The 16,680-nt window shown below is 46.4% G+C and overlaps 2 protein-coding genes across 2 annotated transcripts; both read right to left on the bottom strand.

The window, feature by feature from the left end:
• Positions 1-12,594: 12,594 nt before the first annotated feature.
• LOC308319576 (fructose-bisphosphate aldolase B-like) lies at positions 12,595-13,680 on the bottom strand (the record flags this gene model as incomplete). Its single annotated transcript, XM_080769678.1, has 1 exon — positions 12,595-13,680. One exon carries the CDS (start codon positions 13,678-13,680, stop codon positions 12,595-12,597), a length of 1,086 nt encoding a protein of 361 aa, XP_080625804.1.
• A 1,279-nt stretch (positions 13,681-14,959) lies between these two features.
• Positions 14,960-16,063, bottom strand: LOC308320058 (fructose-bisphosphate aldolase A-like; the record flags this gene model as incomplete). Its single annotated transcript, XM_080770366.1, has 1 exon — positions 14,960-16,063. One exon carries the CDS (start codon positions 16,061-16,063, stop codon positions 14,960-14,962), a length of 1,104 nt encoding a protein of 367 aa, XP_080626492.1.
• Between the last annotated feature and the right edge of the window lie 617 nt (positions 16,064-16,680).

Below are 16,680 nucleotides of genomic sequence, written 5' to 3'. Positions count from 1 at the left end.
GGTAATGTAATTGGCTGTGTGCTGTGTGTGTGTGTGTGTGTGTGTTCTGGACAGCGGTAGGGCTACTGTTGATGTTGGCTGGTGATAACACAGTAGACATCACGCAATACCCCCCCCTTTCCTCCACAAACGCTGCGCACACACACACACACACACACACACACACACACACACACTCTAAATAAGCATATGAAGCATATCATTCTCCGTGGAGGGGCCTGCACTTAAGGGGCCACATTTTAAAATCTCATTAGCGGGACAGCTGCATTTTGCTACCAAATGCTGCTGATTGTGCCACGCCACCCCCCCCCCCCCTCCCCCTCCCCCTCCTCTCACCATGACCTGCACCTTGACCAATAATGCGTCAGATGCATTGATTCACGTGTCAGCGAAACAATAACAACACACGTGTGTGTAAGCTGCACGGCAAAGGTGAAAAATGGCTAAAAATGGAGACGGTAGAAGTGGAAAGGAGACTGGCATCTGGCCATTATGGTTTAGTTGTGCAAGAAGAAAACAAAATGATAAAGGTCTGAGGTATATGGAAATACTTCCACAAGGTGCATGAGGAGAACAATGATCAGGTGCTGATTTTGTGCAAGAGCTGCAAAGATTTAATGAGGGAAAAACGGCTGCCTGCAGCAATTAATCTGCTAGGGCTTGTTTAGAAAAGTGTCGGGTTTCTGGCTCACTTTGTCAATTATGTAACAACGGCTGAACTTCTGTCGGTCTGTCTGGGCCGGGCTCAAATGAATTAATTACTATAACACAAGAAGAGAGAGAGAGAGAGAGAGAGAGAGAGAGAGAGAGAGAGAGAGAGAGATTCTCTGCCACCGTGCCAGTCATGAACCAATACAGCCACCCTGTCACAACTCACACCAAACCTCAGCAACCACAACTCAAACCAACACACACAGCCTACTGTTTATCAGTCAATTGATGCCTGGCTGTTATGAAGCCCAAACCCTCTATAGCTTGAACCAAAAGGAAATAGAAAATTCACTCCTTCAGGATAATATTGAAGTGATCAAGAGCCACATAATACTGTTCCCTATTACAATGCACACCTTCAACAGCAGATACAAACTGTGTCACTCACAACATACAAACTGTAGATTCACATAAGCATTCAATTCCAGAGCCAGATACAGCTACTGAACATGTTTCATTGCTACCCAGTCATTGGGTCCCCAAAAGAACACAAGCAGCAGCAGCTAGCAAAGAAGCAAAAGAAATAAGGTTCCTTACATTGAGCCGACTTCATCAATTGTGTAAGCGATGCCAGGGTCAAACAGCCTCCGGCTCTCTCTCCAGGTCACGATGAGCCCTCCAGCGGTGTCTCCAGTCATCTCCATCCTCCATATACATCTGGCTAGCTGGCCAGTACCATTGGTCAGGACTGCCTAAGAAAACAACTGACAGATTACAACTTGTCCAAAATGCAGCAGCCAGAGTTTTAACTAGAACTAAGATGAGAGAACATATTACTCCAGTTTTGGCATCACTGCACTGGCTTCCGGTTGTTTTTAGGATTGATTTTAAAATTATTTTACTTGTCTATAAAGCTCTCAATGGTCTCGCACCTTCCTACCTACATGACTGCCTGCCTAAATATGTCCCAAACCGCCCCCTAAGTTCTTCCACTGCTGGCCTGCTCGCTTTGCCAAAAAAAAAGGCAACAAAAAAATACGGGGAAGCAGCTTTTTGCTTCTACGGGCCGTCGGCATGGAACAAGCTCCCACTGTACCTTCGTCAGGCAGCCTCTGTAGACATTTTTAAAGCTCAACTCAAGACCCACTTCTACAACACTGCTTTTAATTGATATTTTATTTTTGTTATTCATGTCCTCACTGTATTGCATTACTGCTTGTTCTTAATGTTGTTGCCTTGCTTTTCTTTTATTCTCCATTTTTCTGTAAAGCACTTTGAGCTGCATTTCATGTCATGAAAGGTGCTTTACAAATAGTTTTATTATTATTATTATTATTGGCACTGACCAGTCTCATTCTCCTGGCCACCATCTTCTCACTGCAGCCTTGGATGTTCAGTACTGCACATACGTACGCAGTGGTCAGGGATTTAGAGCAGCATTCTAGGGTGCAGCATTCACAGCATGTCACAGGAGAATGGACTCAGGGCTGAGAAGAAGCTGCGCTCGGGGCCCTCTGGGGTCATCATCAGCCTGCTGCGCTTGGGGCCCTGGGGGTCATCAGCCTGCATGGCTCCAGTCGTGTACCTGTGGAGCAGGTTGAGAGAGACACCATAAATAAAGCGTTGTACAGTATAGGCTATAAGTATTAAGTAAGTACGGTAGAAAGAAGAAAGTGAGCTGACCAAGATCGCCATACTGAATGAATGAATGAATGAATGATTTTTTTTTTGTATAGCACCTTTCCAAACATATATTTACAAAGTGCTTTACAGACAGGTTATAAAACAGTAATCATAAAAACAACAAAACATCAAGACATCAGATATAATAAAGCATGAAGAAAATAACAGGTCAATAAAACAATTAAAAACAATATTAGGAAAAACACTTGGCATACAGATGTGTTTTTTAAAAGCGTTTTAAAAGAAGGCACTGATTCTGCTAATCTAAGAGCCAAAGGCAGGGAGTTCCAGACACTGTACCCTGTCACAACTCACTAGAAACAGCAGACAAACAAACAAACACCTGCCTGCCCTGTATACTTTATTCTTCGGGTTACAACATATGCAGCCTAGTAGTATATAGTATAGCCTATTTATAATAATAATTAGCCTAATTATCCTTTCACAACACAGCCTAGTATTTATGTAGGTGTACGTGTATACGAAATGTTAGTTTTATATGGGATAAATAATACATTTTAGGAAGGAAGTTGTGGCCGGGGACATGCCTAGATGCCTTGAAAATAAGCCATCGTTGGTAAGCAGTTAATACTTTTCATACAAGGATTTGGTGGTGTGTGACACCCCAAACAAAACTGAATATTTATTCTATAAATGTATAGGACCCATGTGCACACAGCACTTCAAGCAGTTGTTTTGTTCATTTGTTTGTTCCACCCACACACACACACACACACACACACACACACACACACACACACACACACACACACACACACACAGTGCTAATGTTTAGCATAGGTACTGTATAGCTAACTCACCTGCAGAATAAAAACAAAACGAGACCAAGCAGTTTGTTATGAAGATGAATTAACTTCTCCGTCAACTGTCACACACGTGTCAGAGCAGTTTTCACTTCCTAGCAACCCAGACTAGACTACTCCACTCAACTTCAACCCAGACTAGACTACTCCACTCAACTTCAACCCAGACTAGACTACTCCACTCAACTTCCATGTGTTGTAAAGTTAGGCCTGCATTAGTTGTTTATTTCTCTTTTTACCAGCTGCTATGCAATAGCAAGCTGAGTGTTACGGCTCACTCCTCCTCACCTTCACATGCAAGCACTGCTTAGCCACTCCCCCCTCACTGACTACTCCATGGCTCTACTCAGCACACCTGCTCTCCTGCACCAATCCTCTGCACCTGTCTTCCATCCTGCAATCAAGCACTGCCTCAAGCACTGCCACTATGCCAATGCATAGTGCCTGGCCCATATAGCACTTTAAAAAACTTGAATGTAATCTCTATGCTGCTGGTTTTTGTATCTATGATTCATGTTGAGTGATGACGAATTCCTATCAACTTGTTGACATGGCAATAACTTATTGAAATCTTGAATACCACTTCAGGCCACCGTGTCTTTTGCGCTTCAGTGTTTCCTCTCGGTGACGTCTATTATAATATACTCTAAGGTCTTATCATTTGTGTAAAACACAATCAAAAACATTGCCACGGTCATGCAAGACCAAGTCTTTTTGTCCTTGTACACATTGCTGACCCATATCCATACGTCGTGAAGACGTTTCTACTGCTGAGCTAATGCAGAAAGCCCATTTGGGGTGGAGGATATATCGTGTTTTGAATAATTAATGCAATATCACTTTTTTTTAAACCAGTAGTGGTCCTATATACCTCAGGATTTGTGTATCTCAATTAGAAATATACAACCACCACAGCTGTATTAGTTGTGTTAACATTTTATTTACACAAAACAAACATACGCATCTTAACTTAACGCCCCTATTTTACTCGATGGCGCGCTATGAGCTTGTAGATCTGCTATTTTTCAATAGCTAAAGCATAACTAAAGGGTTTCCCGCCCCAAAATGGGTTAATCATCATACGACGGTGTCACACAGAGCCGATCGCATTGCATCACTTCCACATTTCGAAGATCTTTTGCCAATAATAATGACGCGCCCGACAAAAAAGGACGCCATGTCGACAGTGGTTAATCGTTTTGATCTACGGGGTGGGGATTGCAAAACACGTGCTAAAAATAACTTCCCTGCTGGGAAACATGGAGAAACCTCATACTACCAGGCAATAAAGCATCTTTACTTCCCGCCCGTCAGCGTGGTCTTGACACGTCTGTTTCAGCGTTGTTTTTGGCATGGCGTGTGTAGCTAGCACCACCCGGACAGGACAATACAGCAGACTGTGCACTTTGTGATAACTTCACTCCAGGTGGTGGAGTCCGTTTGTTTGGCTAAACCGCCGCCCGGCAGGTGTTATGTTTTTATTTGTGTGGGAAAATCCTGGGTTTTGAGTGCGGTGATGGTGAGAACGATGACCAAATACTGACTGGTTTTCTTTTTTCTTTATTTCCCCAAGCAGTATTAATTAACGCTCGCATCGATATCATTGGCCCAGCGCGTTCACGTATGGCCCATTACGCGTTTCTGGTGATATTATTGTCCACTCGTTTTGTTTGTCCGTGGCAAAAGCTGAATGTTGTCCGCCACTATAGCCAACATGGCGACGACCCCTGCGTATGGACAGTAGGAGGTACAGTAGTGGAGCTGCATCAGAGTCAGAAACAGGCAGAAACTGATCGTCTCCATATTCTAAACAATGTGTTTTTTTCTGTACATTAACTCAGTGGTTCACATTAAACGTCTTCATGTGAAGGACCCACAAAATGACACTCATACATACTCTTGCTATACTTTCGAATTTGAATCCTGAAAAGTTTTTTTTTTTTGGACATATGAGGTTTCCACGCGGGCCGACAGCGACGATGTGCTTTGATCTGCTGGATGAAAACAAGATGTGCAAAAAGAAAGACACTCCTCAACTGAAGAGATTCAGTTCACCATATGAATGAACAGCACATCCACATCCACTCTTACTGTAGTGTGTACTGTAGGCCTACAGTATATCCACATACTGTAGTCAACCACATGAACCCATTGTCCCTATATATTCTGCTCGGCCAACATTCTGTGTACCAGTGTTGTTTTCGTTGACTAAAACTAAGACGAAAAATGTTCATCGACTACCTTTTTTCACTGACTAAAACTAAATAAAAACGAATCTATGATGGCTGAAACTAAGACTAAATATACTGACAATTTCGTCAACAAATAAAAACTAGACTAAAATGTTAGTAAGGGACTAGTGGACAAGAGATTCAGTTTTATTCTGGGTTGCATGCTGAAAATATTTTCAGCATGCAACCAAAGTGTAAAATATGTCATTACAACGACATCAAGGCCTGTCAAAACACATTTTAGTCGACTAAATCAACTGTAGATTTAGTTGACTAAAATCGTATGACTTTTAGTCGACTAAAACTAGACTAAAACACTAGAACATTCCAGGTGACAAAAATGTGACTAAAACTAAGTGAAAACTATTCAAGAGACTATGACTAAAACTAAAATAGAAATTTGCTGCCAAAAACAACACTGCTGTGTACTGCAACATAAGGTGTTGATATACTAAGCTAAGCTCACAACACGCCACATTGAGAGGAACAAGTCAGTACGACTGAGGTCAACTGAGGCCATTATCTTCAGACGGGGAGCCAAAATCAGATTTGTGGTCCGTCCAGATTGGAATCAGATCAGGCTTTATTTATCAAGTCTGAACATGCAGCGAAAACAGAAAAACTAAAAGAACACGAGGAAACTGATTTTTTTGCAAATCAGATTTGAATCACATTCCTTGAAGCAGAAATATGTAACTTTTGTTAATGAAAACAATTTAATTCTGTCCAATCTTAATGCTAGAGTACACAATCCATGCCAGTACATTACAATAGAAACGCAGACCAGGTGCCAGCATTTCTATTTTAATTATTTCTAAGACGCAAAATTAGGGGGTTATAGTGCTTAAATCATTCTTTGGCTTGGATTAATACAATATAACGTATGCAATTGGGGTGGTTGTATTGTGTCTCCCTGCTCTTCTATTGACACATTCAGATCGTGTCAATTAAAGGTCATGTCTCACCTAGACACAGGATCTGACATGAATTTTGACCCGATGGTCAAGATTCAATTCATCCCCTGAGCAAGCAAGCAGGCTCTAGAGAGCCCAAGTCTGACGTAATTTCACATCCTACGCAGTTTCCTCCCCCATTATGAATTATATACTTTTTATTTTATTTTGCGTACCAACATCAATAGCTGCAGCATGGAATTGTGACAAAATCTTATCCAACGATAACAAAAACATTGAGAACATTTCAGCCCAGGTTCAATTAAATCATGGGCTAGTAGAGGAAAGTTACAGCTTTAACTTTGTTCAGACTGCATGAAAACAGTCGGACTCCAATCTCGATAGGAAATCTGATTTGGGGCTGGATCTGGGCTGCCAGTCTGAACCAAGGACTAAGTATAGAGGGGTGGTTAATCATTGTCATGAAAAGTGCCAAGCTTAAGTGCTTCATCATGAATTACCAGCAACCACTCAAGTCTGTTGTGATGTTCTGCCTACAAAACATTGTGTTCTTGAAGGAAAGCATACTCGGTATATCAAATACGAACAGATGGATAATATCGCAGAGGAGGAACATTGTGCCAATGACATTAATTCAAGTACCATTGATTCATAAATCATAATGCATAACAACACCCGCAGATTTTAACCCATTCTGACCTGAGATCAGATTCATACAAGGTTTCCACTGGACACACACTGGTCTGATTAACCCATTCTGACCTGAGATCAGATTCTAAAAATGTCAGTCATTCTTCGATTTTTCAAAAATAGCAGACCTACAAGCTCGTAGCGCGCCACTCGGTGGCGCGCTATGAGCTTGTAGATCTGCTATTTTTCAATAGCTAAAGCATAACATGATGCTAATACCAAAATGGGTTCCTGTTCAGAGTGGGTTAATCAAGTACAAACACAGTGCTTAATGATAATAAATAGAATGTAACTAAATACAATTAAACTTAAGTACTGCATGTACTTACAAGAGTAACCAATTTGGAAACAGTTGAGTACTTTTACTTTGGTATAGGTACAGTTTGCGGGTCGAACCCCAATACCTTTTAGCCTGGAGTCACGAGACTCCAGTTAACGTGTTACTGTCACGAGGAGGCAAGGCGAGGGGTCTTGGTGAAGGAGAGGCTATGTACTGTAATGAGGAGGGAAGGCGAGGGGTCTTGGTGAAGGAGAGGCTATGTACTGTAATGAGGAGGGAAGGCGAGGGGTCTCGGTGAAGGAGAGGCTATGTACTGTCATGAGGAGACAAGGCGAGGGGTCTTGGTGAAGGAGAGGCTATGTACTGTCATGAGGAGGCAAGGCGAGGGGTCTTGGTGAAGGAGAGGCTATGTACTGTCACGAGGAGGCAGGGCGAGGGGTCTTGGTGAAGGAGAGGCTATGTACTGTCACGAGGAGGCAGGGCGAGGGGTCTTGGTGAAGGAGAGGCTATGTACTGTCACGAGGAGGCAGGGCGAGGGGTCTTGGTGAAGGAGAGGCTATGTACTGTCATGAGGAGGGAAGGCGAGGGGTCTCGGTGAAGGAGAGGCTATGTACTGTCATGAGGAGACAAGGCGAGGGGTCTTGGTGAAGGAGAGGCTATGTACTGTCATGAGGAGGCAAGACGAGGGGTCTCGGTGAAGGAGAGGCTATGTACTGTCAACGAGGAGACAAGGCGAGGGGTCTTGGTGAAGGAGAGGCTATGTACTGTCATGAGGAGGCAAGGCGAGGGGTCTTGGTGAAGGAGAGGCTATGTACTGTCATGAGGAGGCAAGACGAGGGGTCTTGGTGAAGGAGAGGCTATGTACTGTCACTAGGAGGCAAGACGAGGGGTCTTGGTGAAGGAGAGGCTATGTACTGTCACGAGGAGGCAAGGCGAGGGGTCTTGGTGAAGGAGAGGCTATGTACTGTCACGAGGAGGCAAGGCGAGGGGTCTTGGTGAAGGAGAGGCTTCACACGCACACACACACACACACACGCGCGCACGCACGCACACACACCTTTGGGTAGATTTCTGGCAATGTGCAATGACGGGTGTGAGAAAAACGTGTGAGTGTTAGTGTGGAAGAGGAGGAGGAGGAGGAGGAGGGGGGGGCGGGAGAAAACTCATGCTGTGGGGAGTGCAGAATTTAGCAAGGACTATTTTTATGCCGGGAAAGAAAAGAAAAGAAAACCCCAGAGCATGTACTTTAAGAAAGGGTCACACGAGGCAACATGGAGGCGCGCCATGTAGGAGACTCTGGCAGATGTGACCGTCTGTGCGACATGGAGACAGCTCTCTCTCTCTCTCTCTCCCCCCCAGTTATTTTAGTTTCTTCCTCTTGTCTGATTCAGAGGCGGCAGCGCACACACACACACACACACACACACACACACACACACACACAGGGAATAATATGCTAAATGGTATGTGTCGCTATATTGTATGTTCAAGTACCTCTTGTTCAAATGGCAGGATGATGTTTATTGAAAATTATTCAGGCGCAATGAAACCCCATTATGTTTTCAATAGTGTGGGAACTGGTCACAGAATAGAGTCTCTTAAACAAATGGGGTTGCGTTTTCAGGGGGCGAAAAAAATAAAATGTAGTCATGAATGGAAATTGCAGTCTGACTGTACGCGTGGTTATTCCGAGTCAATATTGCCTTAGCGGTTACCACTGTACGCCAACAGTGTGACACTTTGGCTAGAGTAAGCAAATAATGGTTTTAAAGCCATTCGGCTTGTCAAGGCCTCAGGATGAATAAGCCCTACGGGTCTGTTTTAAGATGTCTGGAATAAGACTGCTGTTGCCGAGTTAGTGTGAAGGTTAAACGCACACAGAGAGCCATCACCGGCACGGCTATGAATGCACAACATATACTGTATACACATTGAAAGGATATAAGCAATGCAAAGAAAAGCATAATGTCCACTTTGTTACTTAGTTTGACCAGCGTGCCCATGCAGCTCTTCGTCTTTGTGTATAAACACAAACATTGAGGACAAAAGTGAGGACAGAAAAGTGAAGTAAATTGTGAAACAGCTCATAATTCTGAAGCCGAGTCGGCTATGGAAAAATGCTATAGGAATGCTACAGACAACGTGAGAGAGAGAAGGCTGTTTAAACAGTGAATCATGAAAAGGTAACCTTGGTGAGTCCCAGAACAAAAACTCAAATGGGATGCCCCCTAAAGGGCGAGGTCGCATCCGCCTGGGTGACGGCAGATCTTCATATATGGAGACGGCCATGTATGGAGCGTGTCACGAGGCGTGATGGACTGACTGCCATAATATGGTGGCACGACCGCCTGACAGACAGACGGGTTCTGCCGGTTTTCATAGTAATCTGTGACCTACAGTCGCAACAATGCACAACCCAATGCAGAAATGCTGGGGTAGTCATCAACCCAGAGTTGAATTTCAACAGCCAACATCCAACCACAGACAATTACAAAGTCTGCCTACTTATCACCGTCGTCTTTGTCAGTCCTGTATTTATTTTTATGCGAAAGTAGCAGATCTACAAGCTCAAAACACATGACTTTGCGGCACAATTCGAGCTTCTATAACGGTATCTGCTTTTGAAAAAAACAAAAAAAACACAAATAGTTAAAATACTGAGATAAGTGGTTTCTGCCCTATACAGCAACGATATCAAGGACTGGGGACACCGACAGCCCAGTGGACTACATAGGCTCCGATGCCGGCAAGCGGCCCAGGGTTCAATTCCCGAGTCCGGCGGAAGTTTTCTGCATCTCTCTCTCTCTCTCTCTCTCTCTCTCTTTCTACACATAAACCAGTAAGACGCGCAAACGCGGGAAGCGAACGCAGCTGAGACCCTGCAGATCATGTCTGTCTGTCTGTCTGTGTGTCTGTCCCGCTGTTACTGTATATGTGGACCTGGCCCCTTTTGTGCCCATATATGGAGCTGAGTGATTTGTTTGTGATTGATGCAACACACTCCATATTTGGACGTACACTCCATATTTGGACGTATAGCGGGACAGACAGACACACAGACAGACAATGATCTGCTAGGTCTCATAGTAAGTGCTCACTGCGTTCGCAATAAAAAGGACTATAAGGACTAACGTGTCAGCAGGATTTGAAAAAAATGAATACAAAAATAAACTTGTTTCTGTATTCATCTCCGGTAGACTTGACTACTGTAACTGGCAGCATCTGGCGGGAACAAATTCCATAGCTTTTCTCCACCAAGAGCAAATTCCTCAAACCAATGGAAACCACCACCCTCTCATTCACCGCCAGCATAATATGAACCATTTCTTCAATCGAATCGGCCATCTCCTCCTCCTCCTCCTCCACCTCTCTCGACCCCTTCACGGAATGTGTCCTATCCGACCTATCCTATCATAACGACTGGTATGAATGACTGGTATATCTCCACGCATTTTCATTACATTTCAGGCTTATAATGCTACATTCACGTGGAATCAGGCAAGCGGTATAGACGGCAAAACCGGCTGCACGGAAAGGTAAAAATATTAAAGGTAGAGTAAGTGATTTCACTTAATTCAAATATCACTTATTTCTTTGTTTTGTTGTGATAATCCTCTCTACTATAGAGTGTGCTGACCATATAAGGAGTTCCTCCCTGTCCCCAGTTAACCCCTGGGGGTCAAAAAGCCTTAGGTTCTGTTTTTGACTCTCTATCCTGATTGGACGAAGGCTTAGGTCCCACAGCCAAAAACGAAACCTAAGGTTTTTTGAGTGAAATCACTTACTCTACCTTTAAAGATTTTAACATTGACGCCGTTACCGTTACCGGTTCTGGCTGCCGTGCCGTTTGGTTTACCGTCCTGTTCCCGTCCACTCGAATGACTTCCGGTTTGCCGTCTAGCGCTGCCTGCCTTATCCCATGTGAATGCAGCTTAACTCTAATATAACGAGGTAAGTATAGGGTAAGGGACATTTATTTATATAAAACGCCTTTTAGAACACAGGCGCTGTGCAAAAAATTAGCTATAATAAAAGAACATCACAATAAAATGAAGCAACAATAAAAAATAAGTTACAAACAGAGCAGCAACAACAGTTGATGCATAGAACTATAACGGCATACAAATATAGTTTTAAGAATAATAAAGTCTGGTGGACGGCAGAGTTCACACCAACTAGCCTATAAAATAAATTATTATCGTGAACGATATATTTATAATGCTATTGCTTATGGGGTACACAATGCAGATTTCTGCTAGTAGCAAACGACAGCATGCAAGCCACCTTTGTTTTCAACGGTCCCCCATTAGCACGTTGGCAAACTCGTTCTCACCTATCGGCCGGAGATGCGCTCCCAATCGACAAATCCATTTCAGAATTAGACTAATGGAACCTCACCTACAGTATATGCAAATATAGGCACTCAACAACCTCTGAACCTGGGGGTGACATTAGGGCTTTTTCTGTTACGGCCTCTTCCCTTTTTGGAAGGGAAGAACTCCATACCTGACCTATCTTCAACAACCACCTCTTCAACCTCTCAACCCCCCTGTGTTACTATTTCTAGTGATTTTATCCTGGGATAAAACTATTTTTAAGTTGTTATTCTTTTCTTAACCCCATGTAAAGGGACTTTGAGTTGTTAGAAAAGCAGTACAGTAAATACTGATATAGGCTACTATTATTATTATTATTAATCACTTGTATATCACTTGTAAAAACTGGGGGCTATGACATTGTAGCTATATATACCAGTAAGACGCGCAAACGCGGGAAGCGAACGCAGCTGAGATCCTGCAGATCATGTCTGTCTGTCTGTCTGTCTGTCCCGCTGTTACTGTATATGTGGACCTGGCCCCTTTTGTGCCCATATATGGAGCTGAGTGATTCTGATGCAACACACTCCATATTTGGATAGCGGGACAGACACACACAGACAGACAGACAGACAGACATGATCTGCTAGGTCTCATAGTAAGTGCTCACTGCATTCACAATAATAGTTGGCTATACAAGCTCATGTCACTTCATGCCACGATGCGATCTTGTAGATCTGATATTTTTGAAAAATCTGTGAAAAATGTGTGCATGTATTTGAATATTTTTAAAGCAAACATGTTTTGCTCAAATCTTTTCTTCTGGGGGGGGGGGGGTCCCTGGAAAAAAGCACTTTCAGATGAGGGTCTGCAGCCAAAAAGGCTACATATAATTGTGGGGGTGTTTGACATGAAAGCATTTGAGCACCACTGATAATAAATAGCAACACGTGTTCTTTCAGAAGACATTTGTAGAATGGGGTCCTCAGGTCTTAATGGGTACAGTTAGACATAGAGGGACTGCTTGGAGGACTGGCCCGCGTTGCCAGTAGTGTTGGCGTACTGCCCCGTGGAGGCCAGGCCGTTGGCCTCAGCCCTGCTACAGAAAGCCTTCTGTGCAGCCTCCCTGTTGGCGGGTTTGCCTTGCCAGGCAGCGAGGGCAGAGGCCTGGAGCGCCCGGCCGAAAGAGAAGGTCAGTCTCCAGGGCCGCTGGAGAGGAACCCGGTTGATGGCGTCCAGATGGAGAGAGGCCTCCTCCTCACTCTGGCCTCCGGAGAGGAAGCAGACGCCGGGGACCGCGGCGGGAACGGCGCGCCTCAGGGCGGTGACCGTGGCCACGGCGACCTCCTGCGGGGTGTACTTCCTGGCGCAGGACGTTCCGGCGGTCACCATGTTGGGCTTGAGCAGCGTGCCCTCCAGGTAGACGCTGTGGTCGGACAGGGCCTTGTACACGGCGGACAGGACCTTCTCCGTGACGTGCTGACAGCGCGCCAGGTCGTGGTCGCCGTCGGGCAGGATCTCGGGCTCCACGACGGGCACTAGGCCGTTCCGTTGGCAGACGCTGGCGAACCGGGCCAGGACGTTGGCGTTTTCCGCGATGGCGAGCGCCGACGGGCAGCTGTGGGAGATGTTGAGGACGCAGCGCCACTTGGCAAAGTCACAGCCGTCCTTCTTGTACGCGGCGCAGCGCTCCGAGAGGCCGTCGAGACCCTGCGCGGTGGTCTCGCCGTCCGTTCCGTTCAGAGGAACCGTGCCTTTGTCCACCTTGACGCCGACGACGATGCCTTTTCCCTTGATGACCTCGGGGAAGGGAACGCCGCCGTCCGACCTCTGGTAGAGGGTCTCGTGGAAGAGGATGACCCCGCCCACGCTTTCGGAGACGGAGGGGTCGTCGGCGGAGAAGAGGAGGTCGCGGAAACGGCGGCGGTTCTCCTCGGTGTTCTCCACGTTGATCTTCGCGAGGCGTTTGCCCATGGTGCCCGTGGACTCATCTGCTGCCAGGATGCCCTTCCCCGGAGCCACCACCCTCTGGGCGATGTCACGGAGCTCCTTCCGCTGCTCCGGAGAGAGACACGGGAACTGGTGAGTCATATTGAAAGTTATGGAAAAGTTTAGCTTGGATTGAAAAGACCAGAAAGTGTGACTATACCCAGAGTTCTTGTTGTGAAGAAGCCAGTCACAAAGTTCTATTTATTAACTTTGAAAAGGAGAGCAGGTGTTCATGGTGATGTGGGGTGGGCGATTAGCCGCACTGGGGACGCCATTGGACCATCGTCCAATGACGATATGGACATGCGTTCCACACCCCCCACAGGGAGTGCAGAGCCCGGTGTCGAGTCGGTCGGACCCACGGTTGTCCAGAACCGCCACAAAAGGCCTCTGCCCGGGCTCTGCCCATATACAGAGCTGGCCTGTTCTGACATCACAACACTGCATATTTTGGCATGCCTGACACATAGAACTCGATACATGGGAACATAGAGAGACAGATACAGAATTCTCCATATATGGGCATAAAAGGGACACAGACAGATGGGTGGAACGGGTACTCTGACACAGGTACAACGGGACACAGAACGGAGGGGCGCTAGTGTGTGTTTGTAGCACAGGCTGTGATGATTTGATTGGCTGATGAATGATGACGTATGATGATCACACGAGTGCTATTTTTGTGTTTGGGTGAATTTCACCAGTGATTGGTTGGTTAAATTTACGTCATAGTCGGCGGACATTTTACCTAATTTCTCCATTCATTGTCAATGGCAAATATTGAGACGTGTGAGGACAAACAGCTGTATATAGAGCGCCCCTTATTGAGGATAAAAATCACACCTGTGTGAAGTGAGGGGCGCTCTTATCATCATACATCATCTCATACCGTCCAATCACAAGGTGCGTCCTCTCTTTTGTCCTTAATGTTTGTGTTACGCAAAATTGTCCATTCATTGTCAATGGCAAAGTGAGGACGGAAAATGGAGGACGTCACAAGTGATTAGCCGGAATGTGATGATGTATGATGACAAGAGCGCCCCTCACTTCACACAGGTGTGATTTATTTTCCACTGGACCATTCTCACATGTCCCAGGAAAAGGAGAAGGTTTCCAGCTCCATTTTATATGCTTGTTATTTGTTTAATGTGAAGCACTTTGAGTTGCATTTTATATTATGAAAGGTGCGATATAAATAAAGTGGAATTATTTATTCATGTATTTATTTATATTTTATAATGGATTTTTTTCCCTATATACTTTTTTTTCTCCATCATGATGACAAGTTTACCTCAAGTTTCCATGTACTTCAATAAGTATTTTTGATGGAATATTTAATATAGTGATGGTGTGACAAAAAGGACTAGGCTTTGTTCTAGCGTTAATAAGCGTGGTTAGCCACGAACAGCGACTCTCCGCCGGCGGCGGCGCTGGCGCCTCCAGCAGCGACATATTTGCCGACGCAGGCCTGGCTGTTGGCCAGAGCTCTCTTCATGAACTCCTCCTGGCAGGCCTCGCCGTTCTCCTCCTTGCCTCCCCACGCTCTGAGGGCCGAGGCCTGCAGAGCGCGGCCGTAGGAGAAGGTGACGGCCCACGGCCGGTGCAGAGGGCACGTGTTCATGGCGTTCAGGTTGACGGACGCCTCCTCCTCGCTCTGCCCACCGGACAGGAAGGTGACGCCGGGGACGGCAGGGGGCACGGTGCGGCGCAGGGCCGTGACGGTGGCCGCGGCGACCTCCTGGTTGGCGTAGCGGCGGGAGCAGGCGTGTCCGGCGGTCACCATGTTGGGCTTGAGCAGCGTGCCCTCCAGATAGACGTGGTGGTCGGACAGGGCCTTGTACACGGCGGACAGGACCTTCTCCGTCACGTGCTGGCAGCGCGCCAGGTCGTGGTCGCCGTCGGGCAGGATCTCGGGCTCCACGATGGGCACGATGCCGTGCGTCTGGCAGACGCTGGCGTAGCGGGCCAGCACGTTGGCGTTCTCCGCGATGGCCAGCGGGGAGGGGGTGGTGGGGGTGATCCTCAGCACGCAGCGCCACTTGGCGAAATCGGCGCCGTCTTTCTTGTACTGGGCGCAGCGCTCGTGCAGGCCGTCCAGACCCTGCGTGGTGGTCTCGCCGTCGGTTCCGGCCAGCGGGACGATGCCTCGGTCGACCTTGATCCCAACCACCATGCCTCTCTTCCTCAGGTACTCGGGGAAGGGCACGCCGTCGTCGGTCTTCTGGTACATGGTCTCGTGGAAGAGGATGACGCCGCCGATGCAGGAGGGCTCCATGCGCTCGCTGGCGGCGGTGAAGAGGAGCTGGCGGTACAGCCTCCGGTTCTCCTCCGTATTCTCGGCGTCGATGCTCTGGAAGCGCTTGGCCACGCTGCCGGTGGACTCGTCTGCGGCGAGGATTCCCTTGCCGGGAGCGACGATCTTGTGAGCAATGTCACGGAGCTCCTTCTCCTGCTCAGACGTGAGGAAAGGGTACGCGTGAGGCATCTTCACTCTTCAAGGTTTGGGAGAGCTGTGGAATAATATGTCTTGGTATATCGATGATAGTCGATGATGAAGTAATAATACAAAGGCTCCACTTTTTATTTCTTAGGCTGCGGTGATTTTGTCAGCATGACCAGTATGATGTCACTCATCTCCTTATTATGGAGCCCCTGTCAGTCATGCCCAAAGATAGGGTCTATGATGTCTTTATGGGGATATGGGGTTCCAGGCATCCTGATGTCATTCTAACTTGTGGTGCTCTCCATTTATGACTTTACTACTAGAGCGGTGCCTCTACAGTGGCTATACTTCAACTTCAACCACCACCATTTTCTAATTTAATTATTTACAGGGGGCACTGGCTGGTGAAACGCCTACACAGTCCAGCTGTCTTGACTGAAGGACAAAATGTCAGGAAAAGACAGGATTGATGTGTTCCCGTCCAGAATGGCCCAGACCACCATGAAAGGTCACAACCTGCTCAAGAAGAAAGCAGATGCCCTCTCTGTGCGCTTCCGCACCGTGCTACGCAAAATGATGGAAACCAAGACCCTGATGGGAGAGGTGATGAGCGAAGCCACCTTCTCTTTATGGAAACCACCAAACTTTAAAGATGTCAC

The sequence above is a fragment of the Protomyctophum bolini genome, assembly GCF_963924005.1.
Source record: "Protomyctophum bolini genome assembly, chromosome: 8".
Classification (NCBI taxonomy): Eukaryota; Metazoa; Chordata; class Actinopteri; order Myctophiformes; family Myctophidae; genus Protomyctophum; species Protomyctophum bolini.
This window is presented reverse-complemented; position numbering and strand designations above follow the sequence as displayed.